The sequence below is a fragment of the Scatophagus argus genome, chromosome 23 (assembly GCF_020382885.2).
Source record: "Scatophagus argus isolate fScaArg1 chromosome 23, fScaArg1.pri, whole genome shotgun sequence".
NCBI classification, from domain to species: Eukaryota; Metazoa; Chordata; class Actinopteri; family Scatophagidae; genus Scatophagus; species Scatophagus argus.
Genome location: NC_058515.1, coordinates 11,360,778 through 11,380,753, shown reverse-complemented (window position 1 = coordinate 11,380,753; position 19,976 = coordinate 11,360,778). Strand labels below are relative to the sequence as shown.

Below are 19,976 nucleotides of genomic sequence, written 5' to 3'. Positions count from 1 at the left end.
TTAATGAGGAGTTATGTGAGACACGTGTTGTGGAGGAACCTGCTGGGATCAATCAGACAAGCTTTTAAGTAATCACTACATAGCCAGGAGCATTATATTATAAGGTATGTGTATGTGTTATGCAAGATAATACGATTCTGTAACATCAAAATCAGACGCAATATGCAAAAACTCACTTGCATAACAGACATTTTGGAGAGCTATAACTGGAGCTGGAAAGATTTGAGTATTGAGGCGGCTTGACTGATACAAAGCTGACCAACAAGCTAGAAAAGATTGCACAATCCACTATCATCAGCTGCCAATCAGCTTTCTGGACTTTTCTGAACAAAGAGATTTAGCTTCATTATTCACAGTTCTGTTTGATTTCAACTGAATGTTTGTGTTTCTCATTTCTGTTACTACAGTGACCCATCAGTAATTGGTAACCGATTTATAAGTGCCGAACTAGTAAACACCTGATAATGAGAGAACCTCCGCCTGTGCTGACTCTTATTTTATACCTGCTTCGTCCTCACCTTTGCAGCTGGCGGGTGTCCCTGACCAGGTGCCATCAGCCTGGCACAGTCTGATGCTGGTTCCTTGGAGATCAAAATCTTGCTGGCAACGCACACCACAGGCTGCATCAAAGTGGTTGTTGCATACATTTTGGACAAAAAAGCCATTCTCTGGAGGAGACAATGCTGGACAGTATACCACTGGGAGGGGAGAAGACAAGAAAAGAGAGGAGATCAAAATTGCAAAATCCTGACTGTCTAAACAAATAGACACACAATGTAACACACACACACACACACAGAAACGCCTGCTGGATGAACACACTGACTCAGTGGAAAGTTAATGCAACAAAAAGGGTAAGAAAGCAAGAAAGCATAAAATTACAGGTTGTCAAACATCCTCTCCCCAATCTACACAAAGGGAGGAAGAGAAAGAACAACGGAGACCATGAAACTGATAATTAATGAACATCACTGTGTTTACATGAACTGCTGTGAGGTAATCGCTCCCTCATTCTTCAAGGGATGGGAGGGCCAGTGAAAATACTGAAAGCAGATTCCTAACACAGGAAGCTCTCATTCTAACATCACCCTTTTGTGCAATAACCTCACTCATCTTCATGTATCAAAACATTTACAAACACCCCCTTCGCTGCCTTTACTGGCCACATCCGTTTTAATCAAGAAGGTGTCAAAAGTGACTTTCTGCGTCCGGAGTTAAGACCTATCAGGCTAAATCTAATAAAGCTGATTGTGCAGTTAACAGTTGTGGTTCCTCTTACTCTGGCAGGTCATGCCCACTGGCTGATAGCCCGGCTTGCAGACGCAGTCGCTGAGGGAGGTGCTGCCAGGCTGGGAGGTGTGCTGCAGGTCGGGGCATGGCAGGCAGGTGCTCAGGCCTCCTGGTGTTCCCTCTGGTTTGTAGGTGCCCGGTGGACATGCTAATAGGAGGAAAGTGGAGGACAAATACTGTGGTTAGAAAACAACTTCCAAAAGTGCTCACAAGAAATGTATGTAATGTCAAGCACAAAGACACAAAAAGACAGCTGGAAAGCTTGGATGATGGACAGAAAATTACACTGAAATGAAAAACTGCCTCAGAACTAGCAAGGCAGCTAGAAAAAGCTTCGTGACTGAGAGTGAAAAACAGCTTTACAGATTTATGAGAAGACTTTGATCATACTCATGTCTGGACATGTAATGGCGGAAAATGTGGCAAAAATGACTAAATGATCTCATTGGCTAGGTAAAAAAGACAAGTTCAGTTAAGCATCTTAATTATTCCAAGCAGGGGAAAACTTCGCTTTGTGGCACCGAACACGATAGAACATTTTCATCACAGAGAAATGCAACAAGCAAAGAAGGGTTTATGAGCAGCTAAAACCAGTTGTGGACTGCATGTTATGTGGGCTGTATTAGAAAAACCATTTCGATCACCTGCACACGCACACGGACACAATGCAGCATGTTTCCTATTAGAATCGCCTGAGTCGGATCAGAGGACATGCTGTAAAGATGAAGAAGTGAGGGTCATACGAAGGTCTTCCAACATTCTTTCATTTGTCATCAATCAGCTTCCACAGAGACAGACGCATCACCTGCGTCGCAGAGGAGTGAAAATGAATGACTGAATCCATCACACAGTCTTGTCGGGATTTTAGGGTTCCTTTCACATGGGACTGTTCATAAATTACAGATTACCTGATTATTAAAGATGTGATCAATGACGTAATGTGCATCCATTTCAGTATGTTGTCCAGTGATCTCATGAGTCTGATGTTTTTAGAGTAACTTTAAATTAACTCCAAAATCCTGATTATATGACTTGTGTTATTACCAACAGTCCTTATCAGCGATTACAGGGGTAGTTTCACACAAGCAATTTGCTGTGCTGGTAATTCCCATACTTCACAGTGATTACTGGTGAACTTTGCAGGGAAAAAAACCTTTATCAGTTGCTCCCCAAAGTCAAAGCAATTTTCCTTTTGTTTTTGTTCCTGTGTATCCAAACCACTTAAAAGGAAGCTTATCAAACACCAAAAAAGTTATTCTGATATTTGAATTACCACATTACAGGCACTATACCTCTGATGACTGCAGTTAGTCTTTTTCTAACTGAGTGAAACGACCCAGAAGTATCTTAGTGGCAGCTGTTTGAATTCTCTGAACGCTAAGGAAAAGTGCTTCAGTGTTTCTTCTCGCATCTCTTTGAACAGAGGATACATTAATGGCTGGTGTTTCTGTAATAACAGCATAAGCAAGCAGACATTTTAGGCAAAGAATCTGCAAAAACTACTTCGGAGGAGAGCACAGGTGAACTTTATTGATTTTAATGAAACCAGATTCCTATGACGAAGGACACATGCCGCCGTGGTTGTTTTTCGTGGGAGTTTCTTACAGGAAATGTTGTAGTGGATGTTCATTTGTCTGACAATACGGAAACCTCAGTAACATGCTGTACTCATCAGAAAGACAGAAGAAAGAAATGCTGAACGACACACACACACACACGTTACAGCTGTCATTTCTTTCCTGGGTGCTGCACTGTGACAAATGTCGTAGTCTCAAGAAAATCCAAATGCTGTTTGCATTAATTGGAAAAACAAACTCACAGTATTGACTACAGCAGTTTGAGGCCACTGAGAGAAAAGGGAGGTCTCAGACAGCTTATTAGACAGTTTAATTTGGTGTTATGTGTGTTAAATGAGAAAAACATAAACTTTCACAACCCACACCCACACAAATCTTTTAATGACTTAATAAACAAAAAAGCAGTATCCACATATGATATGTGACGGGTTTCAAAACCTTTATAGTGTGACCAGCAAGACCAGATGAGCTTTAAAACTAATTTGTGGTAAAAAAAACAAACAAAAAAAACCTATAATATCGCTGTCTTTGTTAGCCTTAGCTCTGAGGTCTCCAGTTTATGACGGTAAACTGAAGAAAACTGCACCTAAAAACATTCACTGAGCAGGTTCAATTACAAGCTGCTCTGTACAGTAGGCAACAGAGAATCCACAGTACTAATATTCTTCACAACTCATTTACTGGCCCCTAAGCCAGAGGCCAGGTGTGAATTTCCACCGCTGAGCCAATGCCAGCCAGGACTCTCGCTACACTCCCTTTCCCCCATGAGCTGAAACCCAGCAGCAGGTCAGCCAGGAGATGTTAACCGACTATAAAGCTCAACTCACTGGCAGCTGGCACTATGATGCACCCAGTAACCCACACCAAATACACACACAGACATGCAGACCAACCATGTGGTATACCTGTTCTGGTGCGGACAGCGTGTGTCTGAAGTTTTTATTTGATAACAAAAGCAGCTGATCCAGCTTATCCATCAAGTGTCCTTTAAACTCAGAGGAGGCATCTTACATAAGACGAGTCGACAGCTAAAAGTGTCCCCACTGTTCAAGTTGACTGGAATCTGTTTTACAGCTTCATTTAAGGTTTACAGGAAGCCTAGTCATTTTTAATGCGAAATAATAACTCACCCAGAGCGCAACAGTGGAAATACTGTATCAAAAAAATATAAAATTTCAATTCCTGGCAGGTTGCATGTTTTGGCAGGTAGAAATGTACACAGGCAGATGCATGGTCACACACATACACACCCACACACAGAGTTAAGAAAGACCAGACCTGGCTTCTGGCTACGGGAATCTGGACGCGGGAGGGAGGGGGGGATGGACAGGAAGGCATAAATGATTAAAGAACAAGCAGCCATGAATATAAATAAAGAGGAAAAGCTGGAAGGTGAACACAGAGAAAACTGTGTGACTTTCCTTTAAAATGTATCTCTGCTCAGTGACTTGAGCCAAGCGTCAGACCCCATACTGTAACTAATTGTGTTTGGATTATGCAGCAGCCTATAGTCTCGTTTTGAGTCCATCTCCTCACTGCCCATGGCTGCGGAGTTAACTCACTGTACCCTTCATTTAGAGAGGAAGTGGACCGTCAGCGGCCAGATGACCATAAAACAGAGCCTGCTGTGTCTGGACTAGCTGCAACCATATGGAAGGACAGCAGCTTGTCAAAGGGAACTACTGTACCCAGTAATGATCCTAGGGAAGGAAAAAGTGAGTCTCTACGATCAAAAGTTGTTCATTTTAAATTAAAGCAATATTTGAGCAAACTTAATAACTAATAGTGAATGACGTATCATAAGATCTCATACTTTTCGGTTCGTATGATGTTCTTGTGAAAAATCTCTCTAACGGTTGCTTTAAAAATCTACTACATCAAAGAGAAATATTACTTTAATAAAGGAAGTCGTAAGCCAAACGATCATTCTTGAGTGGAGACGAGAGACAAGATAAACAGAGTTATCAAAATGGATGTCTGATTTTCCAACAAAGCTTGTCTCCTCCATCATTCCTGCAACTCAGACTTCCGCAACCACAGACCAAACGTCTGCTCTGCCTTCATTTAAAGGATAAATTTGGCAATGTTCAGTATTTTTTTTGTCAAGAAATCCCAAGAAATGAAAAAAACTATAAACTGATCCCTTTATTGCATGCATATGGTAGCCAAAGCTTGAAATCTTATTCCACCTTCATAAGTAATCTTACCCAACTAGCTATAAAATGAGTGATAAAAACTGATGCAGTAGAACCAGAGAAATCATCTACTTTTCACTCCACACACTCTTCTTCATTGTCAAAACCCTGCTCATACATTGCCCACAACACAAATTGGCCACCGACAGTTCGGTCAAAGAATCATGCATGTACAAGCTGCGGCTGTTGTTGCCTCGAGTTGCTACAAAGTTCTGGTAAGTTACTTCTCTCTACCTCCAACCCCTAATTCAGACATTTTCTAGACCAAACCTCACCTCTAGATACAAAGGGAAAAAATAACAATACATGCTCTTCAGATTAAACAGGGAGAAGACAATGACAAAACCAAGCACAGGCCGGTTCATCTGCTAAAGTCCTTTGTCCTAATATGAAGGAACTGATTTAAACTGGCAGACTCGTCTGGCCCGGGAGCCAAAGTTACTATCACACGAGAATCTCTCCTGTCTCTGGGGGGAGGCTGTGTTCGATTAGCAAGGCCTAAAAACAGACCGGGACGGAAACGATGAAAGGAGATCCAGAACATCTGCCTCCTCAGCCACAATGACAAACAGAGAGAGACAGAGGGAGGTTTTCATCTTGGAGGGACATATTCTGCTTAGTCCAACAAAATCCGCATGCTCGCAAACACACATGCCAATCCATACAGCACTCACACACGCATGGCTTCCCACATGTCATCTTGAACATAAACCACTTATTTTTATAACAGGGAGAAAACTGATATTTACCACTTAGAAACAATGTGAAACCTCAAAACAGGCAAATTTTGCAAGTCAGTGTAGATCATAAGTAGGTCTGGGCATCAAACAGGTCGTATTTATTTATTTATGTATAAAAGATGATTGACTTAAAGTGTAATTTTTTCCATTTTTAGACTATTCCATGTCAGCACAGTTCTTGTGTGGCTGCTTGGATTTCAACAAAAATGAAAAATTTAACAGTGTTGTTTTGGTGCTAATTGTACAGAAAAGCCATATTGACTGTATTGTAACAGCACTGGTACTGAAAGCTTTAAGACAATGATCAGTGCTTTTCACAAGGCGAACTTGTACAGTAGTAGTAGGAAGTAGTAGGCTTGAGAGAACATGACAAAATATGCCAAACTGCCAAATGCTTCAGTGTTAAATAAAGAGGTTTGCAAAATTATACTTCAAAGTTGAAAATTGTCTCTATTTAGATTTGTGATCAGCGAATAACATGACAGGCGTGAACATATGACCAATGATTTCATGCTTCAAAATGACTGAGCTTTGATCACTCAAGAATTCATGCACAAATTATTACAAAATCTTACACAAATGTCTAACAGGATAAAATGGGTGAAGTCATGACCTTTTAGATCCACAAGGTCAAAGGTCAACTATACTGTGACATCATAATTCAGGAATATTTCAGATTTTCACATATATGTGTCTGGACAGTCATTGACGTAAACTGCAATTTGACTGGTGTGCAGAAGCATACAACCATGAAGTGGTAATTCTAGTTTTATTTCCTACACTTTACATCAGACAACATTTGGATTTATGGGACATAACTGTCACTGACACGACGAGTAGCTAACATTATGGGCCTTATGTGCAAATCAGACAATTGAAGTAGCGAGTATTTCTGTGATCCTATAATATGTGTGACGCCGCAACCAAATTGTGTCTGTCTGTCGGCTTCAAAGCCAATCAGTGGAATCCATGGAAGTCCTGCAATATTGTGAATGGGCTGCTAAATCTGGACAGAGGCCGGGGCACTTGTGGTCAAAGGGCCTCTCACACAAGAAATGTTGTAAATTTGAGCCTTAAATTCCAGGGTATTTCACTGAGAAAACAATGTTTCCCATGCATGGAAACTTTCCACCCTTAACTGGGACTTGTCATGCACACTCGAGGTGCATAAACAGACAATGGAAATGGACAATTAAAATGTATAGTCAAGCCCACCAAAAATAGGCAAACACTTCACGTAAAGACCTCACAGAGACATAAAGAAACTGATGCTCAATTTGCATGTTTCATGTCAGGTAGACACAGTCTGTATATACATTTATTCTGAGCCAGCAGACTATACGCTTCTCATGCAGAATTCATGTGGACCACCAGACGAGCTTGGAACGGTGGGATTTAGGGATGTGAAGAATGTAAAGGAAACGTGTGTGTAACCAAGACAGACACTTCAATCCCACAATCAGATTCAGTCGTAGCACTGATTGAAAACTACACCTCCACATTCAGCAATAAACCGCCTGCAATCACTGCACTTAAGGGACAAGGCACCAAAACATGAGAGCACGACCATCTGTCTACCATCCACTGCTTCATTCACAAGGCTCCATATGGCAGAGTTTCCCAAGGACTCGTGACCTCATGAAGAAGAGTGAAGGTGAATGTGTGAGGTCCTGTTGTACTGACTGACACAATGGCAAACATGATGTACTGTAAATAAAATTCCTCCCTGCTGAATTGTCCCTGAGCATGACACTAGCTTTAAGAAAAAACAAATGTTTCAGTTATTTAATGTAAACCAGGGAAGGTTTCAGCAACATGATTTAAGATTTAAAATCCACTAAGACAAATCACACAGCCTACAGACAGCCGTCACCTGCGATGTGTCTGCACGTGCAGAGACAAAGGTCACTGGAATTGTCCGACCTCAACACATGGGTCACCCAAAAAAAGGTTTGGGAATCCCATCTCCGTGGAAAGTCACGAGGGCCTAAATCACATCACCACTGTCTCACTGAAGTCTGGTCTGCTCTCCAGCTGGATTGTGGAGCAAAAAGGAGGGGAGGAGGATGGGAGGGATGTGGCTGCTGCACAGCTGTCCACCTACATAGGCTCCATCTGGGGGGGGGGGACGGAACTCTGCAGACCCCCTGATCCCAAGAATGTGAAACTTCTGCGATGTGATGCAAGGCAGTCTTTGGAGAGGAAAGTGAGGAAGTTCAGTGGCTGTTCCGTTGCTGTTTTCCTGCTTATTATTCAATCCTATTCCCAAAGGAGAATGACTTCACCGCAATTGCTAGATACCTCTTATGGATTCCCAAGGACAGGGAGACTGTCCTTCTTGCTTATTACAGACTCTGGTAACACTGGGATTCAATGGGAGAGCGAGGCAAACCGCTCAACAACTGTACAAACACAGGTTGGTAACCAGTCTGGTGTGTTTGATTACAGATGTCAGTGTGCCGAGAAATGTTGCGATAAAAGACGTGCGGTATGATCTCAGGACACTCGGGACAACATAGCACAACACTCAGAACATTAACACATTAAAAAATAAACGTTTTCATTGCGTCAACCTTTCACCAAGTTCCTCTGTGTTATCACGAAGTGACGCGTCATCGGGCGTACACGCACACGTGCATGACACGCCAAACACACACCACCACACGTTCATATACATACACTAATCCACCACACTGAGACCCTGGCGTTCCCACAGTAGCCTCAGAGGTGTTGTTTCCTTGAGGGACTGAACAGATTTATTGACAGGACACAAGCCCATCCACTGTGTGCATGCTTGTCGCTTTGTGTGTTTCTTTAGGTATCAGCATATTTGTGTGTTGCATGGACAGATGTTAAGCCAGATGAGCCGCAAACAAAACTGAAAGCAATTGTGGTGTTCTCTCTCTCTCTCTATCCACACCCAAACATCATGGCATTCCTCCGCAGACAAAGATCTCGCCCAAAGGTTTTTGCACTCATGGTTATGGAGAAGCGTTTTGTTTTAAAACTGAAAACACTTTCTAGAGCAATTTCTTGAGCTGAAGAAGTCAGTGAGTCCTGATTGGTCAGTCACAGAGCAAAAGTGGCAAAAAAAAGAGACAGATGCTTCTCTTCCAGAAAGCTTCCTTAGCCGGTGACCTTTGACATTGCGTGTGTCTCTCTTCATCACCTCCCACCAACTGGAGAGATTTCAGTCAACACACACTCACACTCACACACACACAGAATGGGAAGATCAGAAAGTGAAAGGAAGCAGGAAGGAGGCCAAAGAGCAATGAAGAGAGTCGATGAAAACATGCAGAGACGGATGGGGGTCACAGAAAGGGACAAACATGTTGGATTTGAAGAAGGGCAAAGGACTTGAAGAAGACACCGGAGAAAAGCACTTAAAATGTTTAAGAGGAACTTCATTCCACCAGGCACATTTGTCAGATTAAATTATGTGTGAGAGAGAAATGAAAGAAGTTAAAGTAGTTTAAATACGAAAAGTCAAGGCGGTCAGTCAACAACACAATGTGAACTCAGCCCTGGATGACGCTGTTGACAGTAAACATGACAATTTAAAAAACCTTTAAAAAGAGGAAAAGGGATTTTATCATTTTTGTTCATCAGTATGCAGTGCAAGTCAAACATGAGGAGCAGCTGATGCTGTATCAACATAAATGAATTATCTTTTTGTTTCAGTGTGTTAAAATGAAAATTCTCACATTAAATGATTAACAGAAAAAAAAACTTAGATCAACAGGAATACAGAACAGCACAGGAACGTATCTCTATAGTCCACATGTCAGCTGTCAAGCTATGGACTCAGATCAGAGCAGATTTAAGGTGATTTGAGGTGTTTCTGGCCTGCTTGATAACACTTTATAAATGGCCAATTTTCGCCTGGAGCACCTGGTGACTGGTACGGTGCACGAAGAGGCTCAGAAAAATTGAGAGAAGAAAAGAAATCAGGGAGGAGTCCTAGCAGTGGAAGGCAGCAGGATAATAAAAGAGAAATTGATGAAGCAATGGAACGAAAGATGGGAGGACAGGATGGATGCAGGAGAAGCCTTAATGACACAGTGAGGTTCTGCTTCGCACCGCTGGCTGTTTCACGGCTCCTTGTTTTTCATGCTCTCCCGCAGAGAAGAGGGTCCTATTAGGCACCAGTTTATAGCCTCTCAGACTCCTTCATCTCTGTCTCTTTTTTAAACATACACACACGCACAGAGTGGCCCTCAGTTTATACCACAAGTCGTGTCTGCTTTACAACATCCCTGACCCACAAACACGGCAGCAGTAGTCATCAATTAAGGCTCTTTTACAGACCTATATGTGTCGTTTAATGAGGGGATAGAGGGCGGGACGGGGCTGAAACATGTGGCGTTGAGGGAGGAACTAATATGGATTTCTACACTGCCTGTGCTTTAAGGCTTATGTATACAGTCTGCCGAAACGCAAAAACTTCAAGCACAAAATCACATGAAAGACTGTCTAAAAACACCTGAGGGCAGCTCAGACGCTGGACCCTTTTCTAAACCAGCAGAAAACTCTTTCTTGGTAAGCTGCCAAATGTTCTTTCAATTGCTTTGCTTTATTTCGCCCCCATTTCGTCTTGTATTTCACTTGTTGAAGGATTACTTTACAACTTGGGCTTTATTTTCATAGTTTTGGCCATAATTTATATCTGCTATAATAACACTAGCAACAAAGTAAAAGCTGAGATCTGAGAACTCAGCTTAATGTCTAAAAGGACAAGAACCACAAGCACTTACACAGAGATCGGCATTGTAATAACTTCAAAAATAAAATTCAAGTTGCAAAAAACCCCTGAGCTCTCACTTTCAGGTGATACTGTGAAAGTTTGTTTTGGTTGTTTGTTTTTAGATTACACTGTCACAAGACCGAGGACCTGCAGCCAGACCTCTTGAGGTGTTATTTTTTTAATCACACATAAAGGCATTTAAAGGGTTTATTCAGGATATACAATAAACTTTCTAAATATTTTTTACATGTCACATTCATTCCTATGTAATCACATTCTGATGTTTTATTTGTCTTTTATTAACATAACAACATATCAGGATATCACATAATATCCAAAAGACCGTAAATCACAGTTATGTTCCACATAAATAATCTTTATTACCGAGCTTATTAGTGGTGGTAGCCCCCACACCCGTCTCTCTCGGTCTGGCATAGAGCCAGAGCCAGTCTGATCTTTCCCCAGTCCCCAATCCCTCCAATCCCTTTAATTCCACTCTCTGCTTACCAAAGAAAAACACAAACCTTAACTTCTATCCAATCAGTTTCAGCAATCAATGGTGGGTGGGGGTGGAGGGGTCAGGGGTGGTGGTACTTAAACCCCTCCTCCCCCCCCCCAAAAAAACGGTCCTCTGCTTGTCCTCAGGAAATCCCAGTCATTTGGCCCCCCTTGCTCACAACTGGACCAGAACAGGGCAAGAATTAGTGTTGAGCAACTGAAGCTTTTATTTTCACCACAAAAACATTGAGAAACAAGGACTTGGACAGACGCAGATGTACTGTACAGAAGCAGACAGTCTGCTGTGGTTATTGATGCTGTGGGGATTAGGATCTGTGCAGTTAGAGGAAAGAGAGAGCCTTTATATGCATGTTTACGTAACACGCTGGATGAGTTGGCCAAATTCACTCCTGTGGTAGAAATATATTTACTTTTGAAAATATTTATGCGCAAATTACAAAGGCTGAGCAAAAACAGAAGGCCAGTGTTGAGCATTAGGCTGCTTTCATCCATCTGCTGGCAGTGGCCCTGATTCATGTCAGCCTTCCCTCTGTCTAACATGCTGACCCACAACAAGTTAAAATTCTGCTAACACTGAGCTTGTGGGCTCGACACGTACCCTTGACTAACATTTTGGTCAATGACATGGTATCTTAAAAAACCACTGGCTGGAGTCCATGACATCTGCTGTAAATTCTTATGGTGCTTAGATGTTGAAACTTAATGTTTTTGACCTCCTGGCCCCCCACTAGTGCCATCATCAAGCCACATTTTTTCCACAAAATATCAAAATTTAAAAAGGCAGTGTGCCATGATGTTTACGGAGCATAAACCTAGTTCCTATAGACGATAAACTCAGCTTGATTTTTGGGACCCTGTTTCATTCAGCTGCACCATTAGGAGAAACCTTTGCCTTTTGAGCATCAATGCTGGTATCAAAAAACTATATAAAAAATACAAACACTGTTTTTATACAGAGTGTATTGAAAATGAAAATCAGTTGGTGATTGGTCAATGCATCCATAGTCAAGAATGCCCCATGGAGGGACTCTACATAAACCCAGCAATGTATGTATCCACTTGGAGACTGACGAGGACAGAGATGAAGACCAGCAGGAGTGTACAAAGACTGGACAAACCACGCATAATGACTGTTTCCAACAACATACTGTACACAGATTTTCTTTTAGCCTTGGCAGCCAGAAAGGACCACATATTGAAAGAATGAGTAAATACAGAGACAACACACACACACGTGGTAGGACATGATGACATCGCTAGGCAACAGTCAAAATTCTATGATATCATGAATTTCCATGTGATTTTGTACCGAAATACAAAACCAACACTATTTCAAACAATAACAGTAATCAGTAATTTGACTCCCCACCTTTACTCTGTATGCGGCAAAGAAGAGAAAGCTTTTTCATTGTGCTGCTGTGTGTGTTAAGTTTACAAAGGGATTTCTTAGTAACATAATAGCAGTGAGACTTACATTCATTGAGAAATATCTGTCATTTTTCTAAATGCTTTTTAACACAGATCCAAATCAATTGTGCAACTCAGTATTGTAATCTATTACAGTGTGTGGTGCCTGTGCTCTCTCAGGTGATATAAACAGGCCAGGCATCTGGTATGTGTCAGATCACTGAATGCAGTATGATTCAATTGGCCAGAAGTGAGTGCACGCAAAGCACGGCAAAACATGTGGCTGAGCCTATGTGCTGATCCCTGCTTAGTATACAGTGTACTTGTGTTCAAGCAAGTACTAGCATGACAGTGCAGACGGATGTTGATAACCAATGTGGTGTCAGGTTCAGTCACAAAATGACCCTTTGTAGTTTTTTTTTTTTTTTTTTTACATTTATTTTGACTTTTCTTCATTCACCCTGGAGACCTCTGCAAGGGAGGTGAGTCCAAAGAGTGAAAGGAGAGCAGCAAAGAAATAATGATTGCAACACTGCTCCCATTTCAACAGTTTTCATAGTTCTCCTTTAACAAATTCCTCCACCTCTCTTGTCATTTTTACTCCTCTGTTCAATTTATGTCCACCTCGAGACTTTATGCACCGCTGGGATCTGTCGGTCATTCACATCTAGACCACAAATATTTGAATGCCTCTTGTCTCCTCCTTGTAGCACACACAAGGAAACAGGCAATCCAGTGCATCCGCACAGACGGATGTGTTGCGTTCAGGGTCGAGTCAAAGCTCGATGATGCCACGCGTCTCCTCTTGAGATCAAGAGGCTTTCGTGGATGAAATATTGTAAACAATTGCAATTCTTGCAGTATCAACTCTGAGGAGAGAATGTTTTGTTGCACTCTCGGCATTCCAGTCAACAGATCGTATCTTGATAACTGCCTCACAAAGGGTAAGCCTGCTGAATCCATTTCCTCATATCCCAATCATCCATCAATAAACAAAATATTTCAGTGGAATGGAATCTATTCAGAGACTTAACTATAAGTAGCCCCTGAAAGATTCTAAGAAAATTTTGCATTTTCTTATTAGAAACTATTAATCTGAAAAAACAGCATTTATCTTACATTCAAAGTATTGTCTTTTTTTATTTTGGAGGGGGGGGGTGTCTTTTCCATCATATCCACCAATGAGAGGAGTTGTGAATTTAATCTTATAGAGCAGAGTTTAAAAACAGTTCAGAGAGTGACAACTACAATGAAACTTAAAGTGAATTCAAAAGCAACCACAGTAGCCTAATCCTTCACTAACTGCCACCTCACAGCCATGTAGTATTATGCCATAGAGCATGAAACAGACACAACAGGTCAATTATACACGCTTGAACCCACAAATACATCTTATATCTCTAAACCAGTCTAATGGCAAATATTCTGACCAGATATTTCTTTCTTTTGTGCTGTTTACTGCTCCCTTTCTCCCATTCATCCATTAGCAGAACGGCCCTGAGAACAAAGCTGACACCACATTAACACAGTCCAGAGCTCCTGTCATTCTCTCAGGCTACACAAGAGGCTGATAAGCCAGAATGTGTGACAGGAGGAAAACATGTTACCCTCCTGCACCCCCCCACTTCTCTCCACTTCCCCATTCCTGTGGTGATCCTTCGTGATGCAGATATTGTGAGCTGGAGATGTTTGAAGAGAGACAACAACGTCCTGTTTGGCCTGTCAGAGTAGACCAAACTGTGCAGGAACTGGGTTCATCATCCGTTTCTATCTGCTGGGATTCCAGTCGTGTTTTGTGGAAGAGGCTGTTTCACTTGGCTGTCAACAGATTCATAAACAACACTGCTGCGCGCTGTAGGGATTTGGATAGTGTTTCCAACAGAGCCCTTCAGCCAATGATAATAATAATCCACTGACTGGTCTAAGGGTCGGTTATATTATTTTCAGATGTGTCAAGGACCGTTAAATGTGAGAACACAAAGTCCAAAAAGTACAAAAGCTCTTCAAATTTTCAGTCTAGACAGGGAGCCCACCTGAAGCCACACACCGACGAACAGGCTTATGCAAACCAGAGCAACTTGTAACTCCGGCAGAGCACGGCTGTGCCTATCTGCCACTCAAGAGCCCTGGCAATGCTGACGCAGAAGGTGTACTCATAATTCTCAAAACACCTTTGGTTCAGCCAAGCCCAATGAGGTTACAGCAACAAAATATTAAAGAGAGATGCTGGATTTTTCTGGAAATGGCACAATTTGTCGAGTTTACTTGTATGTTTCTTGGTTACGTACTGCTCTCACCGCAAATCTAATTGGTTTTGGAGCCACTGCTACTTCAAAAGAGCACCGTAAGTTATAAGAGAATAAAACCTTCAATAAATGCACTGTTCAAAAACATATATGAGGGTTTTTCACACCACTTAACAAAACCAAAACTCAGATGAGAACAAGGCTAATGGTGCCTTAGCCTGCCAATGCGCCCACAACAGCAACTTTGGTGACACACACTCCAGCCTGGGTCCGTGTCAGCTCTGTAGCATGAGGATGTGTCTCCCATGAGACCTTGTTATATGAGCGAGAGACAGACAGAGGAAGCGGTTGTCAGTTGTGGTTGCAGCGCCTCGCTGTGTCCTTCCTTCCTCCAGTCAGCTGAGCCAATTGTGCAGTCTGCTCTCTGCTATTAATTAAACCATTAAAACAGATTAATAAGCAGAGTGGGGCTCCAGTCTCGACAAACATCTGAGGAGAATTATGGAGGCGTATTTTTTGGCATGATGACCCCGATGCCCTTTCCTTTGGCTCTCACTTTCAAAGTTCTCCTCCCTCTTCCTCTGTCTTTTCTCTCAGCAGCTTTCGAACTCTGATCTGAATTATTCAAACGTGTCTGTCACTCCAACTGTCTTTTTTCCCACTCTTTGTCTGTCTGTTATCTAATTCTGGATTGAAAACATGTGGACAGAGAGGAGAAGACCTGGAGGGCAGATACAACCAGGGTTATGGCCTATTGTTTCCTATTGTTAAAGTAGACTGTAGACCCAGATTTCTACTGTGACATTTCCTTCGTTTCCCTCCCACCTGAATCCACTTCACAAAGGGTGAGCCGTCTAAAGGACTAAGGTTTAACACACGAGTTACTCAAACACACACACCTGCCAGTGCATCTGTTAGTCGTTGTGCTCTCCAACCATCACACAGACTGCTATGTTCCTCTGTGAGTTTGGTGATTACATATTCAGTAAAAATAATGTATCAACCCTTGAACTTACACTTAAATGATGGAGACCACCTGCGTTAAATCGCAACATTATGCTGAGTAAGTTGGAGGTTTAACAGACCGAAGAAAGGACAATTAGAAGACTAATGTGTCGCTGCATATGCTGCTGGCAAGTGCTCGAACTTGACTGTATGCTGGAGTGGACTGATTTGAAGCAACACGCTCAAGAAAAACAAAATGAATGCACTGGAACATTTGTCAGCGGGGGGACCTTTCAAAAGAATTTCAGGCTGAATGTGAGGGATTCTCCACATAAAGAAGAGCCGGTGCCTCACCTCTTGCACGCAGCAAAGACATACCCAGAGTTTCTGTTAACTGATCATTAAAGATCATTAAAGCCATCTCATTATCTCATTTACAAATTTCTATTATTTCTGATTGCGGGAGAAAACCATTAACAAACATGTTCCTGAATTTCAATGGAAACTTTAAGGCAGGCATGTCAAACTGGTCCACAGGAGGGCCGGTGTGGCTGCAGGTTTTCTTTCCAACCAAGTAGCAGCACACCAGACTTGACTCATTTAATCAACTGATCTCCTTCTTCAGACAGTTGATTGGTCAAACGGTGTGCTCTTGGTTGGTTGGCACAAAAACCTGCAGCCACACCGGCCCTCCTGTGGACCAGTTTGACGTGCCTGCTTTAAGGTTTTCTTTCTTTATACTTTATCATTGTCAAGAAACAACGAGATACATACAAGCATCATCACTGCACTCTCAGAGTTTCTTGACGAGTTTAAAACATTGTTGAGTTGTCATTAAGTCATGTCACACAAAAGGATATTTTGAGACTCTAAAGGAGATTAAAAAAGATTATTTGAAAGGTGAATATTTGTGTTTAAGGGAAGGAAAAAACAGAGAGAAATTAAACAACGTAAGCTTGAACCACAGAATTTTCTGAACCCAGCAAATAATTCCATATGTGTGTTCACTGAATTAATAAATGCACGGACATGCCTGCGTTTACATCTAAGACACAGCTTAACTTTTCACTGACACTCTTATCTAAAATTACATTTTTGTGCAACCATAAAATAAGAAGTCCTAGAGTCTCGACATTATAAATAACCAGTAGTCGGGAACAAAGGGGTAAAAGCCAGAGCACCCTGGCAACAGATTAAACAGATTTTTTTATTTCCTCAAATGGATATGAACAGAAGTGGGAGGCGAAGCACTAAGATGGTAGTTTGTTAAGAAGAAAGAAAGAAATAAAAGTAAGAGTTGTGATTTAAAAGAGGAAGCTGAAGGTTGAGCGCAAAAAGATGTGGTGTTGGTGTGTCCTGCTGGGAGTTAGAGGTGAGGGAAGACCGCCGAGGTCCTGAACACACACACACAAACACATCATTGTCTCACTCCTCCGATGTCTACGGACCATTACTGGCTTTGTTGATAATGATCTGCCCTGTGGACAGCTTTCACTGCGTTAAGTGGACAGGCTGCTTATTTAACTTTTAACCACAACTTGGCAGCGACCTCAGGCCAAGTGGCCCTGACTCAGAGGAGACGCTGACAGGTAAAGGAGAAAATGACAAGATGAAGAAACTATAAGCAACTCCAAATATCTATGTTGAGACGCAAACATGTTATTTTAGAGCTGCAATCTCAGGTTGCGGAAAGCAGTGAGAAGCAAATTAGAGAAGCAAAGAGAGGGCCTATTGTAGCTTTGCAGATGCTCCCAGCTGCCACTCAAGGCTACATGCATTTTCAAGTTGGAATGACAAACATCTGAAACTTATGCTGCTGTTGAGGAGGACAAGAGTGGAGCTTTGGAGTTTCCACACAAAATGCTTTGAATGATCATTTTTAGTAACGTCTTACGTGTCATTTTACACCAAGCAGAACAAATTTTTACCCATATGCCTCCCTAAAAACTTAAACGCAGACGCTTGCTGCTCAGGTTACAAGCATTCTGGGCTGATTCATCTCATACTTGTTCCACATGACAAGTCCGGGGGGAACTTGTCCAGGATCTTACTTGGCGGAGTGAGTGGTAATATTATATGAGTAATTTAGAGATAAAATCTTCTCCCTCCTCAAATGCTGGCAAACTCATAATATCTTGAAAATAATTTCAACCCATTACATCACTGCTCCACCAATAAAAGAATAAGTTGAAAAAAAAGGAGAAAACTTTTAAGATGGCGAAAACAAGCCGTAGTGACACAGCAGAGATACAGACAAAGATCGTAAGAACCTGGCAAAGTCCATCCTGCCTACCTGTGCACTCGTGCTGCAGACCCTTGCCATAGTATCCCTTCTCACAGATGCAGTCGTACTGTCCGGTGTGTGTGCCGCACTTGCAGCTGGCCATCAGGTCACAGCAATCCCTGCCCGCCTCGCACAGAGAGGAGCAGCGCGACAGATCTTCCTGAATGTAGTTGCCTGTAGGAAGGTCTGAGGGTGGAAAACAAACACAGAAAAGCAGAGGTTCCAGTAGGATCAGATTATACCACCTGACCATCAGAAAATTTTATTGTGTTCGCTTGTTCAACGAGAGGTGTAAGGTGCATGAATAAGAAAAAAACAGTTGTTACTGATACTGGCTACAGACAGATGTTTTCCAAATCTTGTGACATCACCAAATTAGAGAAAAGAGAAAAACACACAAATGCATACATAAAAATGCATGCAAGCCACACAGTCTCTACTGACTAAAAGCAAACGGCCACATCTTCTTTTCATAGTCTAAAAATTGGTTCAAAACACAGTAGTCACTAAGAAAATCCCATAAATCAAAGCTGAGTTGTTTTACCAAAGAAAAGGATTGGGGCTAAGTAACAAGGAGTCAAATCTGAGGTCGAATCAAGCTTTGATGACAGGCTACAACAAAACATGCAAACAACAAAACAAAACAAAACTTTTATTTCTGGAGGCCAATCTGCTCTTTTTAATTTTCCTCTGCTTGGGATAGCAGGAAGGCCGAAGAAGAAGAAAGACATCTTTGGTGTAACTTCAGTGACTTGATTCATGGCCAGTGAGTGTGGCTCAACATGTGCCCTGTGTTTGAAAACCTGAGTGTGTGCTTTGAGGGAGAGGCATTGGGCAGACTTCAAGACAGAAGGACCGGAGACTGAGCTGATAGCACAGTGTGTGTTGGCTTTCGTACTCTCTGCCTTATCCTTTTGCTGTCTCACTGATTTCTACTACTGCACCTACTGTCTGGGATTTCAGACACCGTGTGATAGGTCACACATATAGTCTGCAAGTGCATCTGCACGATTTATAGCTTTCTACACACTCATCGTTGCACTTAACTGTGACACTTTATGGTGATATTTCAAGTTTTAAAGCCATGACTGAATCCCTCTGTTCACCAAATTGTGGGAAGTCCCCCTTAACTGTGGGAAAAGGGCCGCACTCTGGCCTAATGACTGTTGGCAATACATAACAGAAGAGACCATGTGAAATTTACGTTGTCAGATTCCATCTGAAATATTATCCACTCCTTTTTAAGTTAAACATTGTATTTTAACAGGGTCAAAACCTTCACTTAGAAAATATTGTGACAGGTCAAATGGTGATGAAGGGATCACTGAGGCTTCAAAGACACAAAGAGTAGCTGCAGTAGCATCAACTTCATTTTAACAAAACACAGTGCTTGATGTAACTTTCCCTTGTGCAGCCAAAACCGGTGGGACAGTGGGAAAGGGGTCAGATCTAAGAAGTTTTTGAGCCTGTGACTTGACACCACAGACATTTCTTTGAGGTAACGTCACCTTCACAATTCTCTGATTAGGCTGCTGCTCTATCACCACAAACAACAGCTCAACAAATCATCTAAAGTCATCCTCAACTGTTCTCCATACCTTCATGCAGCGCACGACGAGCCAAGGCTTCAAACTCAGCAAAGTTGTGCACCAGGTAGCAGTGCTGGTCCTTGGGCTGAGAAGCCATGTCATGAAGCTCCCTGATGTTACCCTGCCAGATGCCCAAGGTGAAGATCTCAACACCGCGTTCCCTAAGAGCTGCAGCCACCGGCCGAGGGTCTCCACCATTAGAGTAGCCATCAGTGATCAGGAAAATGACCTTGGTGGCGTTGGCACGGGACTGACGTAGGATTTGCTGTTAGAGAGGAAAACATATAATCATTTAGAGAGGAAGTAAGAACTTACAAATCAAATCTCTCTTTAATTTTGCTTGATGTTGACTAAACTTTAAGAACTCAACCAAAAGAATGTAAACTGATAATTTGTGGTTTTACAGGGAGAAATGTGCCAAGCAATTTCTTGACCAG

At 42.1% G+C, this 19,976-nt stretch overlaps 1 protein-coding gene across 7 annotated transcripts in view; it reads right to left on the bottom strand.

Annotated features, from left to right (window-relative positions):
* The window catches only part of svep1 (sushi, von Willebrand factor type A, EGF and pentraxin domain containing 1), a 96,492-nt gene that overhangs the window by 36,248 nt on the left and 40,268 nt on the right, over nucleotides 1-19,976 (bottom strand). For 6 of the 7 annotated variants that reach the window (XM_046381528.1, XM_046381534.1, XM_046381529.1 and 3 more), the window contains 4 exons: nucleotides 19,549-19,804; nucleotides 17,960-18,136; nucleotides 1,280-1,438; nucleotides 519-698 (listed from right to left, as the gene is read on the bottom strand). In XM_046381528.1, the coding sequence (XP_046237484.1) occupies nucleotides 519-698; nucleotides 1,280-1,438; nucleotides 17,960-18,136; nucleotides 19,549-19,804 (772 nt within the window). Of the gene's footprint in view, nucleotides 1-518; nucleotides 699-1,279; nucleotides 1,439-17,959; nucleotides 18,137-19,548; nucleotides 19,805-19,976 lie in introns of those variants that run through there. The other variant, XM_046381535.1, reaches the window with a different exon arrangement.